The following is a 1,990-nucleotide window of genomic DNA, read 5'->3' as shown; positions in this document are numbered from 1 at the left end:
TTTCGGCTAACTCAATGCCACATTTTGCGAGAGCCACTGTGTTTGTGTTTTCTGAATATTATCGATGGACTTTATTTTATTGAATGTTTATTATCAATGAACATTTAATTTTATGCTGGGAAACACTAGTTGACTCCACATGGAGACAACAGCTCTACATATTTGTATTTTGTAGGGACAAAGCAAGAGGAACTGCAGGAAACAAACATGATATTTCTGTTTGTATAGATGACATTTTATGCACTTGCCTAACGGAAAGACTTTGCTTTTCTTCAAAACCATTTTTACTGTGATTGTTTGTGTCCATTGTATACAAATTCCACACCACTTTGTATGGATATGACTCGATGACACCAGAAATATCCGGTTGTGTTTTGGCTAACTCAATCACACATATTGCGACAGCGTCTGTGTTTGTGTTTTCTGGATATTATTGACAAACTTTATTGTTTTGAATTTTTTTTTATAAGGGAACATTTAATTTTGTGCTGGAAACACTAACAGCTTCCACATGGAGACACCAGCTCCACACATTCGTATTTTCTAGGGAGAAAGCTAGAGGAAGTGAGGAAAACACAGGGGGGGTGGTGCTTTGATGCGCCTGGTGGGCGGTCCTCTCACGCGTGCTGCTCTCCTTTTCTCGGGTCTCGGAAGTCGCTAGCTGTGATCGAGGCGGCGGCAGCGGCGAGCGAGTCCTTGTGGTCTAGATAAATCAGGAAAAATGTCTCTCTATCCATCTCTTGAAGACTTGAAGGTAGACAAAGTAATTCAGGCTCAGACTGCTTTTTCTGCAAACCCTGCCAACCCAGCAATTTTGTCAGAAGCTTCTGCTCCCATCTCTCAAGATGGAAATCTTTATCGTAAACTGCATCCGGAACTTTCTCAATACATGGGCCTGAGTTTAAATGAAGAAGAAATACATGCAAATCTGGTGATGGTCTCTGGAGCACCACTTCAGGGGCAGTTGGTAGCAAGACCTTCCAGTATGAACTATATGGTGGCTCCTGTAACTGGAAATGATGTTGGGATTCGCAGAGCAGAAATTAAACAAGGGATTCGTCAAGTCATTTTATGTAAGGATCAAGATGGAAAAATTGGACTCAGGCTTAAATCAATAGATAATGGTATATTTGTTCAGCTAGTCCAGGCAAATTCTCCAGCCTCATTGGTTGGTTTGAGATTTGGCGACCAGGTACTCCAGATCAATGGTGAAAACTGTGCAGGCTGGAGCTCTGATAAAGCTCACAAGGTGCTCAAACAGGCTTTTGGAGAGAAGATCACAATGACCATTCATGACAGGCCTTTTGAGCGGACAATTACTATGCATAAGGACAGTACTGGAAACGTTGGCTTTATCTTTAAAAATGGGAAAGTAACATCCATAGTGAAAGATAGTTCTGCAGCCAGAAACGGTCTTCTCACGGAACATAACATCTGTGAGATCAACGGCCAGAACGTCATTGGATTGAAGGACTCTCAAATTGCAGACATACTATCAACATCTGGGACTGTAGTTACCGTCACAATCATGCCTGCTTTTATCTTTGAACATATTATTAAACGGATGGCGCCAAGCATTATGAAAAGCCTGATGGATCACACCATCCCTGAAGTTTAACAGTTAGGACACAATGGAAACAGCTGAGCGTCTCCAGTTTCCTTTCTCAACTACTTCTGTATTATGCACATGAAGCTTTCCCGGAGCCAGGGAGCATATGCTGCATGAGGACCTTCCCGTCTCACGATATGGCTGGGAATCTACTGGTTCATCTGATCTCCTCAGATTTCACGGTCGTTGTAGTCTTAGCCTGGTTTTACAGCTGTGAAACTTTCACAAGATTGACTGACTTTCCTAGAATAGTTTCTCTACTGGAAACCTGATGCTTTTCTAAGCCATTGTGACGAGGGTGATTGATGCCAGCTTAGCTTTGTATGAGAACCAGTTACCTTTCTTCTAGGTAATGAGTAGTGCTCTTCACGTCATTTTAGT

General features: G+C 42.1%; 1 protein-coding gene across 1 annotated transcript; it reads left to right on the top strand.

The window, feature by feature from the left end:
- The first annotated feature begins 654 nt into the window (after positions 1-654).
- On the top strand, positions 655-1,681 carry LOC133755454 (syntenin-1-like). Its single transcript, XM_062185562.1, has one exon. The coding sequence runs from the start codon at positions 722-724 to the stop codon at positions 1,616-1,618; it is 897 nt and encodes a 298-aa protein (XP_062041546.1). The 5' UTR covers positions 655-721; the 3' UTR covers positions 1,619-1,681.
- The last annotated feature ends 309 nt before the right edge of the window (positions 1,682-1,990 follow it).

The sequence above is a fragment of the Lepus europaeus genome, unplaced genomic scaffold (genome assembly GCF_033115175.1).
Source record: "Lepus europaeus isolate LE1 unplaced genomic scaffold, mLepTim1.pri SCAFFOLD_49, whole genome shotgun sequence".
Lineage (NCBI taxonomy): Eukaryota > Metazoa > Chordata > Mammalia > Lagomorpha > Leporidae > Lepus > Lepus europaeus.
The sequence above is the reverse complement of the archived record's forward strand: the minus strand, read 5'-3'. Positions and strand labels throughout refer to the sequence as shown.

Bases quoted from the DNA above. Each gene is read 5' to 3' on its own strand.
- LOC133755454 (XM_062185562.1), top strand. From the start codon at position 722: ATGTCTCTCTATCCATCTCTTGAAGACTTGAAGGTAGACAAAGTAATT.